The 24,754-nt window shown below is 50.0% G+C and overlaps 1 protein-coding gene across 1 annotated transcript; it reads left to right on the top strand.

Moving 5' to 3' along the window:
* Window positions 1-12,727: 12,727 nt before the first annotated feature.
* LOC128277432 (transmembrane channel-like protein 7) lies at window positions 12,728-23,278 on the top strand (the record flags this gene model as incomplete). The annotated part of the gene is made up of 4 exons (XM_053015885.1): window positions 12,728-12,890; window positions 12,990-13,127; window positions 20,465-20,565; window positions 20,630-23,278. Coding segments are annotated over exons 1-4 (3,051 nt in total), but the record flags the coding sequence as incomplete, so codon positions are not given.
* Between the last annotated feature and the right edge of the window lie 1,476 nt (window positions 23,279-24,754).

The following is a 24,754-nucleotide window of genomic DNA, read 5'->3' as shown; positions in this document are numbered from 1 at the left end:
GACAGCGAAATTGCACCGACTTTTGTCGTTGTTGGCCATCGCCGCAGATTTAAGCCCAGTCGACACGTTACGACGCATCGTAACGATGCGTCTGAAACGACGCATCGGAACGATGCATCGTATCGTGTGGATCGGGATTTACGATTGGTCTGCGGCGATGCGGTTGCACAGACTAAAGTAGCAGTCAAATCGTAGCGTGTAGACCGGGCTTCAGAAATTCAAAGGAAGAGCTGAATTCGAGAGAGCAATGCAAGAGCGGGTTGCGTGCGGTCAGATTTTGTCCGTCGCGAGAAAGCGTCGGCTCGCGGATTTAACGCTCCTCCGCGAGATTATTTTATCCACGTATAATTCCGGCGGACCGTTGTGTAGTGGCTGTGAGAATTGAATATTTCGATTCGGCAAAGCCGCTTGGCTTTCTCTCCGGTAAGCGCAGCAAACTGTTTACTTAATATTTGTGCTATCAACGTGTGTCTTCCCGTCGGTTGTGCTTTGTGAAAAACTCGTGGTGTTTTGCACGGCAGGGGACCGCGTCCGACCGGTAGCCCGAATGTGTGTGTTGGCAACGTGATGCAGCATCCGGGATTATTGCTGTTCTTCCACCACCGCCGATTGTCTCTTGTGTGAGCGGAAAACGGAAAGCAAAATTCGCCAGCGAAAACGGGCACAAGAAAGAAAGAAAGAGGCTGATAAAAGTCAGTGGAAGAAATAGAAAGAAAAGGCGTAAGGAAGGCCGATATTAAATTTTCACCATTCGCCGCGCGCGGTGGCTTTGTGCGCGCATGTGTACACCTTTGGGTACACGGAAGGCGGGCAGCAGAAGCCTCATCCTTCTAATGCTTGTGTGTGAGTGTGTGTATGTGTGTGACGATTGGATCCATTTGCGGAAGCTGCACAGAAGGCTCCGGAGGGTGGTGAAAATATCTTTTTGTCCAGCGTTTCCGCACACTTGCTGGGATTCTCGTTTTTCCGAAAAACCCAACCGAAAGGATCTCATCACGCAATAGGACCTCTTTCCTTGGCAGTGTGGGTGTGGGCGCGCGAGTGAGTGTGGTGATTTTATTCAGGAGCATAATAGCATAAATAACGTGGTGCCAAATGAAGCAGCGAATGAATGTAATCAATTTGAATGTATACGAATGGAAGACTTGGTATGGTTATGCCAGACGAATCGTAGCATGCCAAGATTGGAGTGCTGCGAAAGGGTCTCCATCATAGTAACCAAAGAATTCGCAGGAAGTGGCCCGAAAGAGCATGAAATGTGTGTACAAGGTGTGCCCCAGGTGTGTTCCCGCTACATCTAAGCCTCCCCACCGAGAGGGGCGTAGCGTACTGCTGGGCGCGAGTGCAGAAAAGGCCAAGTTTTTTTGCATTTTAATGTCTACCACCGACCGGTTGTGATCTAAATAATCCCTCTAGTGTTGTCGAGAGAGTGCGAGAGAGAGAGAGAGGGCAGAAAAGAAAGCGAGAGGGAAGGAGAAATCGAGAGCGAGAGGGTTTGCAAATTGCACAAAAAACACCGTATGCCCTCAATTGGATGTTGAAACTGGGAGCGACGCGAATTTACTCTAATCGCGCCACCCGCATTTCCCCTCGTGTTCCACCAGCAGCCGCCGCCGGCCGGAGTGTAGCAGCCTTTCGGATATCGCTGGGAACAGCTTGCCGGATTGAGCCAAACCCGCCCGCCTGCCTTGGCGTGGGCCGGTTTCCTGGTCGTGATGCCGAAGGTCAGCAACGCCAGTTCCGCCGAGCGGGCAACGTCGCCCCACGGAAAAATGCTGCGAGTCGTGCAGAACGCGTATTGAAATCAAACCGGAATTCACCCCAAGAATCGGTAAGTGCACTGTGTACTGTGGGAACGGTCGCATTTCTCCTTACTCCGCTTGAGATTATGATGCCGGACCAGTCGGGGACCGGATTCATCGAAGTAACCCATGAGCAAGTAGCAAAACAGAAACTGGAACCCTTGAGCCTTCGGGGATTCAATCGAACAAGGATATTTGTCTTTATATTGAAGCAGGCGCAAGAGCCTTTCTGTTTTAGGGTCCAAAACCTTCCGTAGGGTAACCCTTCCATGCGACGGAGCTAGAAGCAGAGACAGAGAGAGGGATGAATGGCAAACAACTGCGGAACGCGGAAGAAGTATGTCGACCAGCAAACGCTCACGGAGATAATTACACACGTGTGACGCCTGGGAAGTGAAGCAAGTAACATGGCAATGGAACCTGTGGAAGGGAATCATCCACCAGAAGCTGGTGCCAGGCGTTCGTGCGAAAGGTGGCCTGCAAAATAGGAGAAAAGTGGCACAAGTCATCTTCATTAAACATATAACCCCGTTCTGAGGACAGTGCACTATACTAGCCCCAGCATTCTGCATTGTGGGTCAAGCTCACATCCGCGTATAAAAATGGAGCAATTCCGACCGATCTTATCTGTTTACAGACCGCAAAAGGGCCCGGTTGGGAGCGAAACTTCGCAAAGTGCACAGATTACCATTGCTCAGACCGGAAAGGTCTTTGTGCCCATTAGTCCGGAAATAAACATGCGAATTCTCCATCGGTAGCCGAATCCATTAGGCCTTGGCGGTTGCTAACGTCAATGAGTCTAAGCTTAGTTTTAGCACGTTCTGACGATTCGGCTTAAAGTGGCCGTACTTCGGGCTGTGGTATCAAAACGGTTCGACGGGTCAGCAACTTTACTACACCCCACTGGGCGCCGGATTTACCTTGGAGCCGGAATGTCGGACGCAATTGAAACGAAAAGTGGCCAGAGTTTGAATCGATTCGTTTTATAACATTTCTTATGCTTTGCCACCGAATTTAATAACCTGAGAGAAAGTCATAATAATAAGTTTGTTTTGTTCAAACATACCAATGATCGACGGTTGATGAAAAATGAGCGGACACCTCGATCGCTGCTGCTTACTTAAAGTTTAATATTTGTTTTAGAATTGCTTCGCATCGGAACAATATCAACCGGCGTGCACTGCCCTCAGAGCTGAACCAATAGAGAAGGCATCCAAGCCCTGCCGAGGTTGGACTTTGGATCCGTTTTCCCAGCTTCGAGTTGAAACCGTGTTCACACACTTGCGCGTTCGGAACGATTTCTGTGCTACAAACGGCAATCACAGAGACACAAGCAAGGGCGGCATGCTGACGGTCTCGACATGCATTCACGATCAATCACCGTACATAACACACAGCATACCGGATTGGCCGGGGTCGCTCTGCAGCGTGCGTTAAGCTTCGACATTCCGTTACGGGTGGCATCGAAACGAGAGCGAACGGAAGTGAAAACGAATACGGTCGAACGCGCAGTGGTGGAGTTTGTTTTTTTTTGCATGCAGCATGGGTCGCGCCGAATCCCCGCGTCTCAAGCGCATTTGAAACCCTTCATTCTTGCCTCCCCATTGGCGACCCGGCGACGGGGCGCTACAATCAACGCATCAACCCGTCCGTCAACCGCGCGGATGGTTGGGCGAGATAAAAGAAAACACTTATCACTTATTATCCGCCCGTCCGTCTGCCCAGAACGGGGCGTAACGTGGTGGTGCTGCTTCAATTCCTCCCAGGAGATGGAGTCACGAGTCCTAAGCACACACTCACACTCAGCTCACGAACTGGAATCGGAGCTTGTTTAACGGCGCAAAACAGAGCACATCGGGGCCGGTGATGGTCGGCGTGTCCGCCGCATCCGTAACGTAATGATCCCGTAACGTCCAGAGTGTCCAATCACCGGAAAATTGGTCTACATTCAGACTGGGGCGAGAGGTGCGATTGCGACCATTTGCTACAACGCCACCAGCAAACCCCTAGTCCGTTCGGGCGGTGGTTGTCCCCAGTTCAAGAGGGACACTTTGAATTCGTTGCAGTAATCCCGCGTTAATTTGCTGCAAGCGCACAGAAGCGAATTACTGGACAGAGGAATACTTTTCCAATTTTTCACAGAATTAGGTTCCGTTGGGCTGTTTGAGTGGTGAAGCTGTCATATAAAATTAAGTTCGAACAAAATCATTATAAATCCTTTTCAATAAAAACTTTCGCTTCGGTTCGTTGGCTTCAGTACCCCAAATGCGCTTGTACTTTCTCGACCTACCCCGTAGCGACGGCTGCCCGAATTAACTTCCCGTCAGGGTTCTGGTGCATCGGTTTTGGGTTCCGCAACCTGGTGTTTGGGTACCGCATGAAACGGCTTGCATAGAGCTATTGCTTAGCTTCCCGACACATTAATCCCGCCTATTTTAGTTGCTCACCGCTCAACGGATCGGTGAGCATGATCTACTTTTTTCGTGCCGTCCCGAATCGTTGTGCACATAATGCCTCGCGGTGCCCCTCGCAGAGAAAGGTCAAGATCAAGAGACAAAACCAAGCCAAGACAAGTGAGACTGCCTTGGTTTTATTAGTGAAGCTCGCAAACGGCCACCACCGGTGTACGCATCCACCACCGGATGGGTGGATGTGGCGATAAGTTGGGCCACATAAAAATAGTATCACTCGGCGGGGCACTGATGATGCTAAAATGAACATATCCGGCTGCTGCGAGATTGGCGAGAGGGTAAGCCGACAAGATTTGAACGCCACAATCTTACGACGTAGCAGCAAATCAGTAGCAACCGTTTTTTTTTTGTTTTGTGGTCAAGAAATGCTGGAATGTCGCTGATAACGCGTAGGCCAGCGAGCAGCAGTGTCTTTGTTCGGTTTCGTATTATTTCTGTTGCAATGGGGGAGAAAATAGTGTCCGCCGTTTCACCTTCATTCGCACATTAAACAGTTTCAAGAAAGTGTTCCGCAATGGCGAGAGCGACCGTGGTCGAAGAATGGTCGTTACATTTGTGTAAATTTTTCACCCTCCGTACATTTGATTTCTCTTTGCCAGAGTTCACCGGCTGTGAGTGTCGGCATCAAAATGGATATTTATTCCTGCATCGAAATTATCGACGAATGTAGGTTACCACGTGCGTCAATTGTGGTTCGCACAGCGCCGTTATGCTACTTAACTTTTCCGTAGATGGGTTTTCGGTGAGCTCTGATTCACTTTCAACACTTTCAATGCACACACTTTTACTATCGTGGGCCTCGAGAGTGAACTCGAGAGTTTATTGGCGCTTTTTCGACTACTCAAGAAGTTGAGTCAGTTGAAGGACGCTGGTTGTTCTGCAATTGTTAAATACTTTGCTCATTAATTCATAACATACATTTTCAGTCAAATGATCCAACATTAAGTCCGCGCCAAAGTTGAATGCCAATTACTGCACTCATGGCCAATTAAAGTGTAATTGGGGCGCCCTTTCAGGTGTTTTCGCAAATAAATGCTTCATTTGTGTGTATTTCAGTGGTCATTTTTGCACTTTGATGGCCGGATTAAATGAAAACGCAAAACCCAGTATGTTCAGTTCAATATGCCCAATAAGTGCACGGTTCAAACTAAACTAGATTTTGTCTAATATTTTATCATATTCAGTGCCTCGTCTTTTTATTTATCTTGTGCTCATAAATATTGTTCAATTGAACCTCCTTTCTTTAACGGCTTGCGGAAGCCTCATGCTCTGCTAAATAAATATTCACCACCATATATTCTGCCAGCGGCTTCCCGGTACGTGAAATGTCAATCGACATTCGTGTCACGATCGCGATCGTCACACACCGAGTGCGGTTCCGTAGAAAATGATTTGTCACAACAAATGGCAAGCTGCTCGGTTTGGTGATGACGACGGCGACGACGGGCACGATATTTCAAACCGACCTGATCTTCTTCCCGACCGGCGGCGCGGTCGGCACTTTGCCCGGTTCCCGTCAGCTTCGGTGATGAAAAATAAGTAGCCTCCGTCGTCGTCGTCGTCGTGATTTACTCATTCTTTTTTAAATATCTCCCCTTAGCCGTAAAGTCTAAAGGCGTATGATCGCACCCAGACACGAGGACACGGTTCAGTTAGCGATATCCGCAAAATATGTATAATCTAATTAGAAGGATTCAAATTGGAAAGATAACCCTGCCACACGGTGTACTCGGCTGCTGCTGATCGTCACAACCGAGTGACGCTCCCCGAGCGCTGAAGGAGGCCTGGGTCTGCGTGGGTATCTTCTTTTCTGTACTGTTGCTTTAAATTATGCTTTGAATAAAATATATTTTTAGTCCGTAGGTGAAGAAAGAAAAAGTCCTTGTCTCTGCCATCGTCAGCACGGTGACCGGGGCCGGTTCAACATATTTCTCAACACTGGCGCACGTGGCGTCAGCACAAATTTAATTGTGCAAGTAAGACGAGCCTCTCTCGTTAGCTGAGCAGGGCCAGCAGCAAGCAACCTCACAGCACCTTTCGGCGGTCGTTCCGAGGCCATTGTTTTGCGTAAAGGGGCATTGGATCGTGGGCAACAAATGCACGAAAAAGTTTTTCAAATCCTGTACGCCACGACCCCATGATAAATATTGGACCTAAGAAAAAGCGTCGTGTTGGGGAGACATTTTGGATTTTAATGGCGAACGGTTGACGTTTGTCATTAATTGATAGGGTAGCTACTAGTAGCATTCCCCGCGGCAGTCTGACTTGGCAATGTCCCGGTGTTTCTATTTTTTCTCAAACATCATTGTCTGAGCTGTGTTTCAGCCTCATGTGTAATATTGTCGCATCCGTCATCGGTTTTATTACACCGCATTCGTACTGAGAGATCGCTGATAGCATCGCGTAGTGGTCCTCATAATAATTATCACATCGCACGCCTAGTCCCATCGATCGCTGCTATCAGGTCGCAAAAATGGTAATTGGTACACCGGCGGGTCCCAATTAGCAGCATCGACCAGTGACAGATGGTTGCTAATTCTCTTCATTCACATTCGCCATCGGTGGATTTGAATCATCGTCCGCGGGGCCGAGTTTCTGCTACAACCAGCAACTATCGGCTGATCCTTTTATACACCAGTCAGTCCCCTGGGTTAGAGCAAATTAACTCGGGAAAATGGTGGTGAAAGTTTGGCATGAATATGTTCCCACTGTCACAGACCTCAACAGCTGGAAGTACCGTGCGTGTCAACTGTGACTAATCTGGGGCCTTTTTTGGTGTGGTCTTTTCTTGTGTGTGTCACGCAAGTGGGGAATAGAAATTCACACCTTTTTTGTTAATGTTCAAATTCGCTCGAAACATAGAGTGTAGAAAAGGGAAGTTTTTGTTTGTTGGTTGCTTTACGGAAAAAGTACTTTTTTGGGGTAATGATGTTGAAGGTTTCTATCTAGCTACTTTGTGTTTCGTTTACTAGGAGAACTAAATGGATATAATTTGATTTTTTTTAATCTTAGATCGGACCGGACCGTCTTTATATTGATATTATCGATACATTGATACAAACAATATTCAAAACATGAACAGACATGAAGAGAAATTAATAAAATAGTTTTTAGTTTAAATTAAACCACTTTGAGGTGGGAAGACACAATTCTACGTAAAATACTCATGGAAGAAGTCAAATAATACATTTTCAAAGTATATATTCTAGAAAAAAGTGCTAAAAACTCAAACGTTACAAAAGTGTATATGGCAAACGTTTTTTTTTTTGACTGCCACGTTTCGTCGAATTTCTCAAACCGCCAAAAGTGGGCAAAAAACGGAGTCCAAGATTAGTGCCCAACCCGACGCCGCGGTTTACTGCAAAGCGCGGTTATCGCTGCCTGCCTGGTGGTAAGCTCCAGCAAAAAATGCCATCCCAAGAGCGCGCGAAGTCAACGACATGCCGCAAATAGTTCACTTTCGCTTGTGGCATGTTCGCGCGGTGGTCTTTTACCATCCGTTTTACCCCGTTTTCAGTCACTCCGGCGTTGCTCACTTAATCCTGCTACAGGGGGCAGTGAGCTGAATGAGTCCAACCGGCCACCCGGCGTTCCAATATGGTCCACTGAGTTTTCTTCATTTAACACCGGCCCCGGTTCACGCTGGTTGCACAATGTGCAACCGATCAGGAGCAAGATTTTCGCGTTTTTGCTCCGAACGGGCCCCAAACCGGCCTTTTCCCCAGACCAAGTGGCTGCGGGTTTTTGCTATTAATTTAGCTTGCTTTTCCTACGATTTTCCAAGCCTATCCCTTCCCGAGGTGGAGGCGGTTTGGCCGTTCCAACGGCTAGAGATGAAGTGTAAGTGCTGCTACTGCCAATGGCTGGCTTCCTTCCTGCTATGATATATAATTTTACTGTTGCGCTAGCGCATTTTCGAAGCTAATTTACGGCGGCGACTGTTCCGTTACTTCCGTTTCGGCTTCCTTTGCGTGACGCAGACCGGTCGGTTGGTCAGCTCATTCGGCAAGTTGCGGCTGGCTGCCGGCATCTTTTCAATGTGGTAATCATTGGTATTACGAGATGGGGCTGTCAGTCTTTTCAAACTACTCGGGGCTGGCGTTTTAGCAGCAGAGCTTTCATTAATATGATGTCAACTGTCGGTAAGCTCTTCACTGATTTGTATGATTACGTTTGCGATGTATTATGTAAAAAAAACGTCGAAATTGATAAGTCTTTGCGGTTTTCGTCGCTGGTCGGCGTTGATGTCCGATAATTGGACAATACTAGTTTGTACATAAAAATAAACTTCTGACACAAGCCGCATTGGAGATCTAATATCCATACGCAAACTATCAAGCTAAACCCAACAAAAAAACAAACAACTTAACCACAAAACAATCGAGTCACTCCTATTAACCTACTCCACCGTACTTCGCCGGTGTGCAACATGGTTTAGAAGATTCACTTAACCCACTGATCGAACGAACACAGAGCGTAAACATTTGCCTCTCGTTCCACGCCGCCGCCGCCGGTTCTGATCGGATTGTGTTAAGTTTGATGATCGATCCTCCTCCGATCCATGTCTGCCATGTTGGCCTGTCAGCCAGCCGGTTGATCAAATAAACTTTCGCCAATCGATCGCACCACTCGATCGATCCGACGATTGACTCGTGTAAACTCGGTTGCGAACTCGATCCACCTTCTTGCGCGTAGTTTTGCTGTTGAGATTTGGATAAATAAATACACACCACGTCTGGCGGCGGCGATGGTTGGGCTTCGATGAGCAGTGCAAAACGCGGTCTAACTTCCGCTTCCTTCGTGCAAATAACTCGTGCCTGGCAAACGCTGTTGCTTACCGACCCGACATCGACCATCGACCGGCCGTGTGTGTGGTACACGTATCGCAACAAATTACATATGATTTCGCTAAACACGTGCACGTGTTTGTTGGCTCGTTGTAACGGCCGGCGAACGGCCGTTACAACATGTTGGCCGTTTGCTTGCTTTTGTAACTCTATCACGCCATTGGGCCTGGTCTTTCGATGTTTCTTTTGCTGCGTTGCAAACATTGAAAACTTTCGTCAGTACGTGACATAGCGCTTCTGTCGATATTTATGCCCTTGTTTTGTGAAACCTGCCCTAGAATGCTTTACTTTGGAATCAGTAGTTGTTTCTGTTATCTGTTCAAAAGTAATATGATGGATGTAGCATTGCGTGAAAGTAATTCAAAATTTATTATTCCGCATGTCCGGAACTCCAGAGAAGGTTGAATCTATCAAGTTCAACTCTAGTCTGCTCCCCTTCAGCGCCCTCGTTTATTTGGGTGCCTTTATATTTATTACCAAAAATAAACAATCATCCCTCTACTTGGAGGAGGATCTGCTTTTCGCTGTGGGTACGCTACGTCATTGGTACGCAGTTTACGTTCTTTCGTGCTGTAAAGCTATTAAAATAATGATTTTTTTTAACAAGAACGCGAAAAACCATACATCCGTAAAGCAATGGCGGTACAACGTTGTTATAAACATCCCTTTGAAGAAATACTTTACGTTTGGATTACATTACAGATAGATAGATAAAGCGTTGAAAAGTATGTTTTGTGTTCTTCGTGCGCTCATACTCGAAAGTTCCACCGAAAAGTAAATACGTCCATCAGCCAGTATTTAAAGGACCATTAAAAAAACATCTTTATTCGCGCTGTTTCTGCTCATAATTTTCAGTTAAACGTAACCCGTTTTCGAATAAACAAGAAGCCAGATGTCAAGAATGGTACAAAATTTATTATAGATTGCTAAAAGCGACCCTTTGAATCTGCTTATTGCGGAAACCAATAAGTTTGTAGAGATACTGTAGCTGTTTCATTGGGGAAATAATTTCGAAAACATCTTTCATCTGTATCAAAAATGATCATCGGTTTACATACAGAAGTAATAGCAAATACGTGTTCATGATCATCTCAATCAAATCGCTGCTTTCATTAGAAAAATAAAGAAAATTGAGTTCAAATTAAAGTTTAAATCGTAGTAGCGAAAATACTGTTAGTATTTGTACAGAGTGCCACAGAATTCGCTAGATTAATGTTGATCCAACCGCGCGTTGATGGAGAAGAAGATTATGCAAATGTGAAGGCATCAAAGTTCGGTATCAAACGATAGCTTCAACACCGGGTGCCTGGGGTGACGTGTTTCTCACTAATTTGGTCCAAACACGGCGACCCTGACATCGTGCGGCGCCATGGCAGAAGAAACCGGCGCCTTACTCGGCGGACGACGCCTCCCTCGGATTTTCGCGCATTTCTGTGGCCGCTCGCTGAATGTTCGCATCGATCGGTCCGAAAAGATTCGCGATCGACTCTCTTCTGGTCACCGGCCGGGCACGACCTTCAGTTCGATCTTTCGACACAGCTCGGCCCGTTGATCGACGCGGCACCGGGCATCGGTAGACAGTTGATGTTATTTTTAATGTTACTCACTTTCTCTGTCGTTGCTTTCGACTTTGCTCTCGCCCTCCCTTTCTTTCTGCGTTTTCCGTCTGGTGTGGTTTTTCCTCGAGATTTTCCACGTACACGCCATCATTGCGCCATGGCAGCACTCGTAGCAGCCGTATGTCTGTCCCCGAGATGCGGCGCATAAGCCAAGGACGGAAGTGGCCGGCTATGGGGCTGCAAAAAAAAAGTGCACAGGTTGTCGAAACGTGCCATGTCCATTTATTTACGCTGCAGCTCTGGGCTAAGCCACAACACACCACGTCATGCGTCGGTTCAGGGTTCTCTCGAAACAACACACCACGGCGGGCCATTGCAAGAAATTGTTGCTGACGGTTCTTCAGTATTTAGTTTTTAATATACCTGTCAAAAGGACCAAGTTTTTTTCCTATTATTGTATTGTCTTTTCAAGTCTAATTGCCACGCGCAGAATCCCAATGCCCCATCCAGGCCAATGTCGCGGGATCAATACTCCAACAACACAAGACGAAGACGCTTCTCCTTCCTGACAAAGTGTTAGGTGAGAGTCGAATACTCCATCGAATCTTCCGATTTGGGCGGACCATGTATGGAAGTTGTCTACGCTGGATTACTCAGACCTAGCTTTAGCTAACAGGTTATGAAGAGCTGTTAGTCAGAAGGGGCTCGTGGCTCTAACGCCGTAATGTTACATATGGATTGTCCATAGCTGTGGTTAGATAGCACTACCAATTGTTATTTTCTTTGGTCGATCCCAAGTCGAACCTGTTGTGTACTCGTCGAACTTTACTAGTGTCACTGTGAATGGGCCTGATGAAACGATGCCGACCCGCAAGATAAGCCACGCACGGGTTATTGGATAACGACGATGAGATATTGACAAAGTTCACACAGAATAGCACACTTGAAGTGGAGTGGTAAAACATGACTGGAAAATCCCGTTGAAGGATGGACCGAGCCAGTCAGAAGGCCAGACCTGTGACCAAGAATTGAAAGTGTCATTGAAAGTGCATTGTTCCCCGTACGCTCACATCGGCGTACTTCACACGCTCCCTGGAACTTGGTTCTGGTTTGTGGTTCCCCTCTCTATTGCTCTGGCACCTGGTAAGATTCGAAGCACGAACTTGCGAAGGAAGTATCTCTGCCGGCGTAAGCGTTCCGTGCTATGTGTGTTGGTATTCCCCTCGAGCCGAATACCTCGCGGAAGTCGGAAACGATAAGATAACGAAGCGGACCGCGCGGACCTCTTCGGGCCACTTCAAAGAGCCAGCGTAGTGAAAGTGGCGGGTGCCATTGCCGGGTGACGGACGACACGTTCGTTGGCCCTTCAATCAGTGCGCGTTCGACGGTCGACTATCTTATCGCACGCGAAATGCCTGTTGAGCAGACGTTTTGATCGGTAATTGAAATCATTAACACTTGATAAACACGACGGCACTGGGGCACTCCGCCGGTTCCGCCGGCAGTTGATCGAGTGCTTCTCTTCCGGTGTGTGTGGGAAGAAGTCTGTAACCCATCATCGACCCAGCAGTGTCCCTGGGGAAGAAACTTCACAAGAATACTTGAGATGACTCTAGCAATTATCGACACATTATCACACAAGTGAGGTGCGTGAGACCTTTGGTGGGATACAGTAAGTGCCGTGAGCCACGTCCTCCCGTCATGTGGCCCAATTCGTCATTGTTTGCCGCGTTGCTACTCCGCCCGGAAGCTCCGGTACCCCCGTCAACCAGTGTCAGATATCAGACACTTCACGAACACTGCCGCCTGCAGCTGCATCAGAACCAGTAGCGCCGTTGCTGGTTGCCCGTAACCGCAATTGACTAATGTGTAGCACCTCGATCCCTCTGCTTTCAGATCCGGCCGTAGTGCGCCGATAGTGGGGCCAGTTACTGGAGATCACTTCACCCGCACAGACGGTACCGACAGCGGTCCAATCGCTTCAGACGGCCGCACAACAGAGTGCGTACAACACAGTGACTCTAAACCCACGCTGAGGAAGTCCGAGGATGTCCGGGGGCAAAGATCGCCGATCGCGGGCAAGCAAAACCCAGGGATGGGAGGAGGCCGGGGGCGAGTTCTACCAGGAAAGCTATCCCGCCGACCTGGAGGGTATGCAGCGGGATCCGTCGAAGATAGCGACGCTGCTACCGTCGAAGCAAACGCGAAACGGTGAGTAATATGGGAAGCTGGCTGGCCGTTTGAGGTTAAGGTCGACCGACAGGAATCTGGGACAAGGTCTTACGCACTATTTCGGCCCCTTTTCCACAGCTACGACCAGACGCGTCCGACCGGCCCAGGGACAGGACACCAAGGGAGGCACACGACGGAGGGCCAGCTTCTCTACGGTCGCCCGGCGCGGTTCGCAGTTTCACGAGATGCAGGTGGCCACACTGCCCGATCTTTCAGGTGAGAGCGGTTCACGCGGTTGAAAGAGCTCCTCACAAAACAGCGGATTGTCACTCGGCAAAATAGTGTCCATTGTTTTCCGCCCGTAATCAATCGTATAAATTATTCTGGCGGTAGGTGGTTGTGATGCAAACGGCACAAACGGCTTAATGAATTCTTAATTTAAAGCCAGCGTGCAAAACACGAGTGAAGGAACGATCGCTTGGCTGGCGCATCATCACAAGCCCCGCCGCCGGATGGGCCATTAGGTCGTGAAATTGTCCCACACGCAGTTCTTTACTCGAGCTTGACCAACGACAACCTAGCCCTCGTGGGGTTCGCGCTCTTTCTTTCTCCCTCGCTCCTTCTCTTTCTCCCTCGAGCGTGTGGAGACTGGCTACAGTTCAACGAACGATCGGCTCGCGCTCACGCTCAGCGTTGGGTGCGTTTGCGCGGGTGGCCCCTATAATGATCGCGTCGTAAATTAGCCAAAGAGCACCCTGCGCATCGGTAGTTCCGCGGGGAACCTTTGGTGGGGAATTGCAAAGGATTGTTTAAAGGCGACGCTGCGCTGTGATTATTTTATCAAATCGGCACATAAAATTACTCAAATTTTATGTGTTGGTCTGTTTCGAAAGTAGTGAAATGTTAAATCTCCAGTCTGAATGCATGTCTGGGTCTGCAAAATCTGCAAAGTTTTGGCTGTTGGATTTGGTAGCTCACTCTATATAATTCCATTCCATCTCGTCCCAAACAGCAACACCCTTCCGGATCGTAAACTTTGGATTTTTGCTAGATATTGTCTTAAGTGATCATCCTTCTTGTCAACAAGCACTGCAAACATGAGTCGATTTCTTTTTAGGAAGTGAGCTTTTTAGCATCAACTTTGGTTCAATCCCTGAACGATCGAAACAGTGTGCTTAGACTTGATGATCGATGCTTAGACTTGATGATCAAAAAGTCGAATACCATAAAAGACAAACGCAGCCTCCTTTAGAGAATGTACAGGGCGATCCATCACGATCCATACTATTTAAATGTTCACTAACTCCGCTATTTGTCAGTCGATTTTGACAAGTGAACAAGATTATGAAACGTCAGTGTTACGAATTTTCTGGTGGGGAAAGGCACCCTTCTTTTGAGCAGCTTTATTTTAGAAGAAGGTTACACCATTACACGCGAACTTCACAATTTTGCACGAGGCTGGAGCGTGGGCGAAGCGTGGCGCTAAAAGACAAAAAGGTCTTACCCCGTTGCGATTCGTAACTAAAAGAACGCGCCGGCACGCGCCGATCCCTTTTGTCCCTTTCTGCCTCTTTCTCTATCCCTTTCTTTTTCGCCTTTTTCTGCTTTTTGCCTAATTCTATCTGTGGCGCTATTTCGACTGTTCATTCGGGTAAACGCCTGTTCACTTGTACTAAACTAAATTCAAATTCGGCCTGTTCTCGCAACATTCTCCCCACCGGTAAGTACCCTGCAGGCTGCTTACCCTACTATTGGCCGATCTCTAACACCGCTTGTGTTCACCGAGGGCCTCTGACTATTCCTCTTCCAGTCTGAACTGTAACGCGGCGCCCCTGCCCGTCCGCGGCCTGCACTGTTTCGATCACACGGCCACGTGGCCAACAATTGCGAGGGTTGTTGGGGTCGGCGACTAGCACAAGGTCGCCCACCTTTATCGGCTTCGTCCTTTTCGTCCGCTTCCAAAATAGGTCTGCAAGTTGTTTGGAGGACCTCCAAGACCGGTTGAGTGCCTCTGGGGAGTCATCGAACAATGCCGGTGGTTTGCTGCCGTTCGAGCTACCTAAAATGAAGTGGTTAGGCGTTAGTGGAGATCCAGCGTCGTCCTCTGTTGGCACATCGGTGAGGGGTCGCGAGTTTACTATCAATTTCACTTCGTATTCGACGCTGACTAACATGTCGTCTACGTAGTGCTCGTACTTTATGCATTCGACTGCTCTAGGGTGTTCTTTCCCAAATCTGTCTGCGTTGTGGTTCTTAACGCAATGCGCCGTACTTGGCGACCATGTAGCTCCAAATGTCATTACTGTTAGCACATACTGCTGAACAGGCCCACCTATTTCGCCATCGTTCCAGAGAATCATCTGACTCCGTTGACCACGTGCATTCCTTTTTATCTGGAAGAGCATCTCTCGGATGTCTCCTGTTACGGCGACCCTGTACTCGCGGAACTTGTACAAGACCGAGAGCAGGCCAGTTAGCTGATCAGGGCCTGCGAGCAGGAAGGAGTTCAGACTCGTACCGTTGACCTGCGCAGCTGCGTCGAACACAATTCGTACTTTTCCGGGCTTGTTAGGATTCGTCACGGGAAAAATGGGTAAGACCCAGTCGTTCGGCTGTCTCTCGACCTGTTCTTGCTTGCTCAACCGTCTGATGTACCCACTTTTCTCGTACTTTAGGATTAGTTCACGCATTGCTGATGCCAACGTAGGTTCGCGTAGTAATCTTCTTTCAAGGCACGCATGGCGCCTGAGAGCCATCGCTCGATTATCTGGAAGTTGAATGACATCATACTTCCACAAAAGGCTCGCTTCATAGCGGCAATCTAGCAAGCGTACTTCGGCGTTCAGGATTCGTACGGCTCTTTCTTCATCGCTCGATTTTAGTCTCTCGTTGGGTTGTGAAATACCGAGCGATTCTAGCGAAAAATACCTTTGTAATGTGGCGTTCAATTCGCCATACTCTTCTTTGTTGACGGGGCATACATGAAAGTTAGATGCAGCCTCCTTTGTGGAACCTCTTTCATATTGTCCCGGACCGCGCGGTCCATATATTACCCAACCGAGGCGTGTTTTACTGGCAACTGGCTCAGCGGCCCTTCCTTCGACCGTCTTTAGCGCCCGTCCCAGCTGGCAATTGTCGATGCCAATTATGATGCGTGCCGCTGCGTTATCGTATTCCTGAACGGGAAGATCCTTCAAGTGAGGATAATGTTTGATCAGATCTAGCCCTAACGATTGCTTGCACAGGCTTAGATCGTGTACCGTATGCACTGTTGGCATCCGGTATATGGTAGAGTTACAGTGCTGGCCGGAAATCCTTAAGGGCAGCTCGACTGACCCTGACTCGAAGCGCTGCTGTTTCCCCGTCCACGTGATGCATAGTGGACGCGGTTTTCCGGCGACCCCCAACTCTGACAACAGACCATGGTCAATAAAGGTGGCGGTTGAACCATCATCCAATAGGGCCAAGGTGTTGAACTTCTTTCCGCTGGCACCGTATAGTGTCACTGGTACATATTTCAAAAAAACTCCCGAAGATGACAGAAAGTGCGCGTTGCAAATAGCCGGGTCTGCTGGTTTTGATGGCAAACCCCCGGAACGTTCGGCGTGCAGCAGCTTGTTGTGTCGACGTTCACAACCGTTCACACCGCATAAGTCCTTGATCGCACAAAAGCCGTGATGTTTTTTCAAGCAGATCCTGCAGGCCCTTGTGTTTTTACAGAGCTGCCATCGTGTGTCAACGTCTGCTTTAATAAATTCTCCGCATGCGTCCAGGCTGGCACAATTCCCGCCGCACACCGAGCAGCTATCACGCCGTTTGGAAGGTCCGCTGCTCTCTGAAAAATGAACATTCATGTCAGCGTACTTGCCGCGATTATGCGCATGATCCCGTCGCGTCTCTTTTTCATAGCTGGTGGGTTTCACCCCCAAGTTTGCTGCACTTGATAGCTCCTTCATCCAAGTGTTAAAGTGGGCTAACGTCGTTCCTGGGTGCCGTTGCTGGTAGTAAAACCAGTTCAGCTTCACATTCGGCGGCAGCTTATCCACCAGCTCGTTGAGCACAGTGCCTCCGCGAAGGTAATCTTGCAGCCCGTTGGCTGCGATGGCCGCACACAGGTTTCTCACTGCCAGTCCAAAATCAACTAGCTCCGCGAACTGGTTGTCTTTTAGATTCGGCATCGTCCGGATTCTTCTCAAAAGAGAATCTACAACCAGCTCCGGTCGGCCGTAACAATCCCGCAGGATCTGAATGGCCTCTGGAATTGTCGTCGGGTGCAACAGGCAGCATTCCACTGCTTCACGAGCCTTGCCCTTGAGGCACCGTTGCAGTCGCAGCAGGTTTTCCTCGTTACTAAAGCCGCAGACTGCTGTAGAGTAATCGAAGCTAGAGATGAATCCATTCCACTGCTGAGGATCACCAGCAAAAATGGGCAGATCACGGCTGGTGCACTTCCGTGCCGACAACTGGCTCTGGTTTAGTAGTGGGAACCCGCTGCCGTAGTACTCCGTGACATTCTGGGCTGGGATGGTTTCCATTCTTGTCGCCTCTGCGTTCACAGCTGGTCGATGGATGCTTTCCAGCAGCTGCTGCATATCCCTTTGCCGCTCCCTCTCGCATCTCTCTATGGCCTGTAGCCGTTCTTCGAGCATGCGTTGCTCATAGCGAGCTTCTATCTCCCGTCTCTTTTGCTCCATGACGGCGTCATGGTCCCTCCTGTCCGGTTCGATCAATGGAGGCAGCTGAGCGGTCGGCGGCTCTTGTCCGGATTCCGCCATCGCCTCCGCCGTTGGACCCAAGCGACGGTCCCGGTCATCGAGCCTGATTGCATCCTTGGCGAGCTTGGACTCTCGCAGCCACTCGTCAATTTCGTTGCCCTTATTGGAGTTGGTGGATGACGTGTCACTTTCGTAAGCGCGATCAAGCTGCTCCAGGCTTCGCTGTACCATTCCCAACATGGTTTCGAGTGTCTCTCGCTTACGCGCGAACGAGGAAGCTCGCGAGGACCTCCGCGATGGCGCCGTAGCTTTGGCGCGTATATTCTCCGCCATTGCTTTGGCCGTTGAGTTGGCCAAGGGTTCACTGCGGGCGTTGGCATACGTCCCTCGTGCAGTACCATTGACGTCGTCTCTACTAGGAACGACGCTTCGGGACATATCACCACGATAGTGTGCGTTTCAAACGCGAATATCTCCCGAATATCTGCAGTTGGCGTTTCAAACGCACAACTGTATAGTATGATCACACGCGAACTTCACACCGGGTTCACTAGCGTTTCGAACGCCCTGCGATGCTGAAATCCGCGCGTTCCGTTTCTGATCGTAATGTTCACTCGCGATCTTCGCACCGGTTTCACTAGCGTTTCGAACGCCCTTCGATGCTGAAAATCGCGCGTTACTATTCTAATCACAGCGCGATGGCGACCACGTTTTTTCGGTCTCCTCGCAGCGCGATGGCGGCGACGTGTGCCTGGTTCGTTCACCTGGGACTTCGAGTCCCTACTTTTGCACGTTCAACGCACTTTTTGTCTTTTAGATTGTTACGAATTTTCTGGTGGGGAAAGGCACCCTTCTTTTGAGCAGCTTTATTTTAGAAGAAGGTTACACCATTACACGCGAACTTCACAATTTTGCACGAGGCTGGAGCGTGGGCGAAGCGTGGCGCTAAAAGACAAAAAGGTCTTACCCCGTTGCGATTCGTAACTAAAAGAACGCGCCGGCACGCGCCGATCCCTTTTGTCCCTTTCTGCCTCTTTCTCTATCCCTTTCTTTTTCGCCTTTTTCTGCTTTTTGCCTAATTCTATCTGTGGCGCTATTTCGACTGTTCATTCGGGTAAACGCCTGTTCACTTGTACTAAACTAAATTCAAATTCGGCCTGTTCTCGCAACAGTCAGTCTATGCCGTTTTTGTCATGGATCAGTTTACGGTGAAACAGCGGGCTGAAATTGTAGCACTGTACATTGAAAATAATCGTTCAACTGTGAAAACTGTGCGTGCTTATTGTTGCCGAATTTCTTCTGACTTCTTTCCGTGGGGCTATTTGAAGAGTAAGGTTTTTGCCAGCCAATCGAAGATCATTGAAGAACTGAAAACTAACATCACAGCGGAAATTACTGCTATTACATTGTCTATTACCGAAACGTTGTCAAATACAATGAAAAATGCCCAAAAAAGGACCGCTTTTTGTGTGTCTAATGGAGGCGGTCATTTGATCGATAATGTATTCTGAACGAATTATTAAAAAACGGCATTCTGTACCCTGAATATATCTTGTTTATTTGACAAAATCGACTGACAAATAGCGGAGTTATTTAACATTTAAATAGTATGGATCGTGATACATCATCCTGTAGAAGAACTTCGTGGTCTTACGGCTTACATTTCTCTGATTTTCGAACGCCGCACTGGTATCAACACTGTGTGAAGGCTTCGTAAGGCTTCAATATGACTTCATAAGAGCTAATAAAAACTGTGGCAACACAAGAACGAATCAGACTTAAAAATAAAGATGAAACTATGCCCGGACACGGTGGAAACGACTGTGCTCGATCACAACTTCTTCGATCGGCACGCAACGTTCCGATCGTCTGATCCGTTCTCAAACCCCCCGGCAAACGACCTGCCCCGACGAAGGGAAGGCTATCAGATGTTTTTTTGACGCCAACTCCAAAGCGGGGCATGAGTCATGCTCGTTGATTCGTTTCAGCTGCTCCTCCGAAGAGTGCAATCTGTGCACCGTAGCCACACACTCACGACACACGCGGGCCTTGACGGGGCTTCAGCTTCTTCTGGGTTTCTTTGGGCTACAAGCGCCGCGGCACACGTCTTTGTTTGCGCCCAGCAGCCCGCGGCGTGTAGGCTGGCTGGCTGGCGGAGGTGAGAGCAGAAAGGAAAGAGACGCACCCGCAGTGGCAACAACCGCAAGGCAAAAGAAAACCTGATTGGGGTTGTCCCTCATTTTTTTCGCTTCTTGTCCCATGTGTTGCTGATCGGGCACAGTGGGTTCAGAGCGCCGGGTCAAAATGCAGCACGATAAAACGTCCTCCCAGACAGGTCGGATCGGATCCAGCGGTCCTAGCGTTACCGTTTAAAGGGACACAATGAGCTATTAGCTGCTGCGGTCAATCGGAATGGCCTTTTGAAGCAATTAATGCTATCACTCGCGAACCGTTCACCGCTGCAGCAACGGGGTGGCCTCGTTCCGATGACGCTTAACTGTCAAACGGTACCATCCGACGATCGTCGTTTGTTACGCGGGTGATCGCAGCGCGCGGCGTGCAACGTTTGTGAGGGTCACGGTTACCATTACCGCTGCGTTAGAGTGTGGCATTCAAAGCACACGAGTAGCGGTACCCGGTCCCCGGAAGGGCCTGTAAGAGGGCCGCGGTAGAACAATAGAATCGGATGAGCCAATGTCACATGTTTGCTTTATTTTTTTGCTGCCCCTCCACAATCGAGGGTCAATCATGGTGTGTCCATCACAGCACCACGTACCTCTTTGTTCTGTCGGTGCAACGGTGCGCATCGTCCCCCCCGCATTATAGCTGACGATCGATTGATGGGTTCCGCTTTCGAGAGTTTATCTGACAGCGAAAAATCTACGCTCTATCTTGCAGAGAACCTTATCAACGAGGAACGGACATGGGAGGAGATACGGGAGATCAAGTCGATGCCGGTGCCGATGGCCCAGAAACGGGAGATGAAGGCACAACTGCAGGTACGAAACCAAACACTCACCCAGCGTGCAATCACTCTAATCTCTCGCTCTCTCTCGTTTGTAGAACGCAACGAAGCTCCGGCTGCAGGGATTCGAGCAGATAAAATGGCGCCGACGGAAAGCGTGGCAAAGCTTTCGCTCCAAGTGGGGCGAGTACCAGACAAAGCTCGAGCTTTGGCGCATGTCGCTCAAAACGATCGAGGGCAACTTCGGGACGGGGGTCGTGGCCTACTTCCTCTTTCTGCGGTGGCTCGTGTTCCTCAACCTGCTCGTCTTCCTGCTGCTGTTTGCGTTCGTCGTGCTGCCCCACCTGGTCCTGCGGGAACCACGGGATCTGCCGTGTGATTCGCTCAACGAACCCGTCTCGGTGCAGTGCTGTTCGGAGGGCTACGAAAACGTGACCCGTGCGGCCCAGTTCTCGGTGCTCGATCTTATCCAGGGTACCGGCTTCATGGAGGGCACGCTGCTCTTCTATGGGATGTACACGAACCAAATCTACGGCTACAGCCCGTGGGAGGATCGGGCGGAGCAAACGGCCCGAAGGGAGCGCCAACGGATGGTCACTGGCAATGGCAGCCAAGGGCTGGATCGTACCGGTGAGGAGGATGGCGATGATTCCGATTCAACCTCCAGAACCGTCCTGTACTACGACCTGCCGCTGGTGTACGTGATCATCACCGCGATCTGCTACGTCGTAGCGCTCGTGGCCATCATGCGGGCGGTCGTGCGCCAGTTTAAGGATCGCATAGCCGAGGGCGAAGGACTGTTCTACCAGTACTGCAACCTGGTGTTTGGCGGGTGGGACTTTTGCATCCACAACCAGAAGTCGGCCGACATCAAGCACAAGGCGCTGTACAACGAGATCAAGTCGCTGCTGCACCAGAAGCGGTTCGAGTACGAGCGGAGCAATCGGTCACGCGATTTCATGCTCAAACTGATCGCCATCCGGATGCTGGTGAATCTGTTCGTGTTCGTCATACTGCTGCTGGCCGCCATCACGATCTACGTGCTGTTCAACGTGTCGCTGGCCGCCCTCGAGCCCAACTTTATTCCCTCGCACCCGGTTAGCTTCGGTGAGGTCAGCAACCGGACGTACAGCTGGTCCAACTCGTGGTCCATGTTCTCGTCGCAGCGGAGTGCCATCTCGTTCACGAGCACCATCACGCCGCTGCTCGGGGTGAGCGAGGGGATGCTGGGCGGCGTGAACTCGACCGAGCCTACGATCTCGCTGGAGGAAAAGCTGCGCGTACTGTTCTACGAGTTCCTGCCCTATCTGGCGATCGTGTGCATGAACTTGGTCGTACCCCTGCTGTTCGGGTATCTGGTGAAGTACGAGAAATACTCTCCGCTGTTTGTCATCAAGATTAGCCTCTTCCGGACGGTGTTTCTGCGGTTATCGTCGCTGGCGGTGCTGCTTAGTCGGTTCTACTTTCTCATCACCCCGATGAACGTGGCGCACAAGATGATCCTCATAAATGCGTCCTCCGATCTGGTGGCAGCCAGCAGCGTGCCGGTGCCGGTGGTACCCTCCGAGACACTGTTGCCGCAGTTAAACGAATCGTCTGTTGTCGCCAATCTGACGACACTGACCACGACCGTGGCCACGACGACGCTGGCAATGCTGTCGAGTACGCTACCGATCGATCAGCAGCTTCCGGAACCGCAGGAGCAGCAGCAGCAGCAGCCCTCTCAGCAGTGTTATGACGAGCAGAACGGTGCCCCGCAGTGCTGGGAGACGTTCGTGGGCCAACAGTTCTACAAACTGTTCATCGTGGACTTTGCGACCCACTTTCTCGTCACGTTCTTCGTCAACTTTCCGCGGGCGCTCTTTGCGCGCCACTCCAGCAGCCGGGTGGCGAAGTTTATCGGCGAGCAGGAGTTTGAGCTGTCCAAGCACGTGCTGGACGTGATCTACTCGCAGACGCTCTGCTGGCTCGGTACCTTCTACACTCCGTTTCTGCCGGCCATTGCCGCGCTGCTCACGTTTCTGATGTTTTACATCAAAAAGTTTGCCTGCCTGGTCAACTCGAACCCGTCGGCGATGCTGTACCGGGCGTCCCGATCGAACTCGCTCTTCATGTCGACGCTGCTGATCTCGTTCACGGTGGCGCTGGTGCCGGTAGTGTACGCGCTGGCCGAACTGGTTCCGTCGCGCTCGTGTGGCCCCTTCCGCGGGCTACCGTCGGTGTGGGACCGTGCGATCAATGCGTTCATGAAGATGCCACTGTTCTTTCAGAACATCATCTTCTACTTCGGCACGGCCAGCTTCGCCATACCGTGCTTCGTGGTGCTGACGTTCTTCATCTACTACTACTACGCCGTGTCGACCGCCAACCGGCACATGGTGTCGGTGCTCAAGCACCAGCTGGTGCTCGAGGGCCACGACAAGCAGTTCCTGCTGAGCCGCCTCAGTCTGTTCATCAAGCAGCAGCAGGAGTACCAGAAACGCATGATGCGCCAGGCAGCCGAGCAGCAGATGCACCAGCAGCAACAGCAGTATCAGCACTCCTCGTCCACCTCCTCCAACAATGTGATACCGGTGCATCAGCAGCACTCGTCGTCGGCGGCACCGCCACCAACGATAGTGCCACCGCCGCGCACCAACAGCGTCCAGCACGCGGAACCGACACCGGCTCTTCCACCGAGGGCAGACCGTGACTCGAAGCCGACTAGCCGCGATCGTCCCAAGGACCTGCCGCCGCCGCCCCTGCCTGGTGGTGGCGGGTCGGCCAGTGCCAGTGGGGCAAGTGATATGAAGTGAAGAACGGCCAACGGCTCTGCCCCTGCGGTTACCGTGTCCTGACCACCGTGTTACGCCGATGGTCGCATCGGCGGGGCTGAGTCGAAAGAATGAGATTAGCAGACATCCGTGCAGGCACACACGGCCTGCCAGATGCTGCCCCGCTGTGGACACAACACCCCGATGTGTTCCGGCACGACTGATCGTGATATTATATTCCAATCGCTAGGCACTCGTTTCGCGCCCCTCACATTCGTTGTGTTGGTCGGATTCGAGCGCCCCCAATCCCGCCCGACCCCCTTTTCGCGTAGTACCATATTATTTATTTCGCCGTTTAGTCACAATTTGTCCGTCACTAGTGGCATAGCGTTTGACCATCCCGCTAACATCTCTTTCTATTCGCAAACGTTAGTAACAGTGTGTGCCGTCACGCGCGCGGAGGCACCTTAAACTTAATACGTATATTTCCTGCTTGGAAACGTTTACTTCTTCTGCTTTGCTACGGCAATGGCGCTGGGTGCTACGGTGGTACCCTTAGAAAGGGTACGCATTGGGCCGTGGTACATACCAGCGACCGAAACGTTCCTTTCTTCGATGTTTTGAGTTGAGCTCTGGTTGACAGACGATTAAGCTCGGTTTGCAATTGTAAATAGTAGCGCAATAAGTTGCACTGGAATGCACTTCCGATGGTCTTCCGGTGCGGACAAGGAAGCAGGCGCGTGATAATGGAATATATTTGCATGTAAGAATGTGAGGCTGCAGTCAGTTTAGATGCTAGATACTGTCTATTACTTCTACCACCAACCCCCTAGAACCGGTACGCCGGAATCTTTAAGTCGTGTTTATTGTTTCGCACTTTCGCTTTCCGTAAAAGGAAGCCACTCTATAAGTATACAAATGAGTCTAATAGAACTGTCGGTACGATGGGTTAGCATCAGCAGAACAAAACACGGTGCGTGCAACGGAGCGTAAGGACCTCACGAGTTCGCATTGCGCGTGCTACAACCAAACGAATACGATTATTTCAACGCAACGCTCAAGACGGACGCAAACAAGCAAAACAGATGTTGTGTGCCCTCCGTAGCAAGAGGGCCCAATGGACCAATAGGCTTAACGATCGTGTTTCCACTACTCCCTCCTGTACTGGTTGTCCACGGATAGTCGGATTGGAAAGAAAAATTCCTCCGAAACAGAGCGCCGGGCCTGCATTTCTTCCACGCACTCGAAACGAAACTCCTCCACTATACAGAAACATAACGACATGAGACTGCCCTAGTTATTATATCTTTAGTTAGAGACTACACACAATATATTGCCAGCTGACAGAGGATACGATGGCTCAGGGAAACAAGCTCAAGCTCACTGCCCATGGTGCTGACGTCCATTTGGGCGAGGATCATGGGTTTTTGTAGACTTTTACCAGCATCGCTATTCGGTCAGTTTCGTACC

Source organism: Anopheles cruzii, chromosome 2 (assembly GCF_943734635.1).
Source record: "Anopheles cruzii chromosome 2, idAnoCruzAS_RS32_06, whole genome shotgun sequence".
In the NCBI taxonomy this organism is placed as follows: Eukaryota; Metazoa; Arthropoda; class Insecta; order Diptera; family Culicidae; genus Anopheles; species Anopheles cruzii.
Note: the sequence above shows the minus strand (reverse complement) of the source record. Positions and strands in the feature narration are given on the sequence as shown.